We start from the raw sequence: 2,500 nt of genomic DNA on the forward strand, positions 1-2,500 counted from the left end.
CGAGACATCGACCGGACATCGCTGAGATCAACCATGCCGGCCAGCGGCCCTCTACAGGTCAGTGCATCTAAATAAATGTATAAACTAAGCAAATGAGATGAAATGAAGTGGAATGGATGAAAATAAGAAAAAACAAAGGAAAAAGTGAGTTTCAGCAGGAATAACGTTCTAGATGGATCTTTGCTTTGTTACGACCTCTCAACACTGTTGACGCCTCCTATCCCCCCTCTTTAATCTCCCTCTCCTCTCACCCCGGGTCCTTCTGTTCCTCTGAATCACCGCTGCCACCTCGGCTGTGCCACAAAGCTGTGGTATGTTCTGCTTACGTGAGAGCTGAGGATCAGAAGGTTGCTATTTGGCAATCTGGGCTCAGCTGACTCTTTTCCAAGATGAAGATGTGATCACAGCATCCATCAGAGATCAATTAGAACCTGAGTGTGAATGCTAAAAAGGTCCTCTGATAGGATCGTGGGCTGCAGGAACAGCGACATGCTAATACCAAGGAAAAGGAGGTCCTTGTTGGGTTAAAACCTAATTAGACAAACATTTAATGTTTAAACCCTCTGAAGCATTTAAAATCAATTATTTCACATATTAAATTAACAGGTATGTTCTGCTTGAATTGTTCACTTTTATTTTACCTGGAAATAAGAAGTTGCTGCAGTTAGTCCATAATAAGATACGGACACACACACACACCCATGCATTCCTGGTGTGTGTGTGTGCGTGCGTGTGTGTGTGTGTGTGTGTGTGTGTGTGTGTGTGTGTGTGTGTGTGTGTGTGTGTGTGTGTGTGTGTGTGTGTGTGTGTGTGTGTGTGTGTGAGTGTGTGTGTGTGTGTGTGTGTGTGTGATAACCCACCTATATGTGTTCTGACAAGCAGAATGGGTGTGTCTTAGTTTACATTTAAAGACAGGTAGCAGAAATATCAGAAAAGCGATACTAAGTTTTAATAAAATAACAAAATATTGTTTCTGAGCTCAAGATTTATTATTGAAAAAAATCCTCATCAGTGCTTCTTTAGCTGGAACAGGATTTATAATGATAAATGACTCGCACTAGTAAAGCACCTTCCAGAGTCAGATGACTCTAAGGCGCTTTAGACTACAGTAGAAATACTATACTATACTATACTATACTTTACTATACTATACTATACTATACTATACTATACTATACTATACTATACTATACTATACTATACTATACTATACCAGTGGTCCTCAATAGGCGGCCCACGGGCCCCCTCTTTGTGGCCCTCGAACTCCACACGCCCCTCCCCCCAGCCAGCAGCAACGTGAGAGCAGCTGAAGCCTGAGTCATGCTTCTGCGTCTGCGTCAGTGCGGAGAAACGCACCACCATTATCCACCCTTGTGGGCCTGCTGGAGAGCTCCGCAAGGACGGGCAGAGTCGAGCTCTCTTTTCTAAACATCCGACCGTCGAGACGGAGAACGCAAGCTCGTGATTGATCAGGGCACCGCTGTCGTCTACACCGCCGCCTTTGCGCCCTCAAAAACATAAAGAGAGCCGTGGATAACTAGCGGCAGACATGGAGCAGCTTGATGAATACCTCGCGAAAAAACTCTAAAAACATGAACGTTTAATTCCCTGTGACTGGAGGAGTGAAAAGATGTGCAGCAAGTGTTTTATTTGTGGACGGAAATGACAGGAAACGTGGGTTTAGAGGTGGCGAGCACATGAAGAGGTGGTGGAGGAGGAGAAACAAATTTGTCTGTGTTAAAAAGTCTCTTATATACAAAAAAAAAAACCACAATTTAAACACACTATCTTGGACCGGATAAATGACAGGATACCACAGAACAGCGCTACGCCCTCTGTTGTCCTGGTGGGGAATTGCTTTGCAACACTCTCCAGGAGACAGAGAAGTATGAGAGCAAAACATCTCCGTCCATGCGTGCGTGTCTCTCCCTGTTGGAGCTGATGGAGAAGCATGACTCAGGCATGAGCAGCTAAGCAGCACCTCCATCCCCCCACCCCCACACCCCTGTCCGGACCTCTTGCCTCTGGATCTTTTTTGGAGTGGCCTTCGGACCATTATAATTGAGGACCCCTGCACTATACTATACTATACTATACTATACTATACTATACTATACTATACTATACTATACTCTACTCTACTCTACTCTACTCTACTCTACTCTACTATACTATACTATACTATACTATACTATACTATACTAACATTCCCCCAGTCACACACACACATTGCTGATGATGAGATACAATGTAGCCCTGGGGCGCACTGACAGAGGCAAGGCTGTCGATCACCACCAGTAGACAAGGTGGGTTGTGTCTTGCCCAAGGACACAACAGCAGAATTCTATTTCTGGAGCCAGCATTTAACCTGTAACCTTCCGATTACTGGACAACCCGCTCTACCTCCTGAGCTACTGCTGCCCTCCGATGAGGTTTTTGTGTGCCTTGTTTGTGCAGTCATCATGCTGATTCTGTTTCAGAGGTGTGAAGGCATTGCACC

The 2,500-nt window shown here is 44.9% G+C and overlaps 1 protein-coding gene across 5 annotated transcripts in view; it reads left to right on the forward strand.

Moving 5' to 3' along the window:
- LOC107385071 (ninjurin-2) overlaps window positions 1–2,500 on the forward strand; it is a 44,838-nt gene that overhangs the window by 622 nt on the left and 41,716 nt on the right. For all 5 annotated transcript variants that reach the window (XM_015958707.3, XM_015958678.3, XM_015958698.3 and 2 more), the window contains exon 1: window positions 1–57. This exon is cut by the window's left edge and continues 622 nt beyond it. In XM_015958707.3, the coding sequence (XP_015814193.1) occupies window positions 1–57 (57 nt within the window). The remainder of the gene's footprint in view (window positions 58–2,500) is intronic.

Source organism: Nothobranchius furzeri, chromosome 1, assembly GCF_043380555.1.
Source record: "Nothobranchius furzeri strain GRZ-AD chromosome 1, NfurGRZ-RIMD1, whole genome shotgun sequence".
Classification (NCBI taxonomy): Eukaryota; Metazoa; Chordata; class Actinopteri; order Cyprinodontiformes; family Nothobranchiidae; genus Nothobranchius; species Nothobranchius furzeri.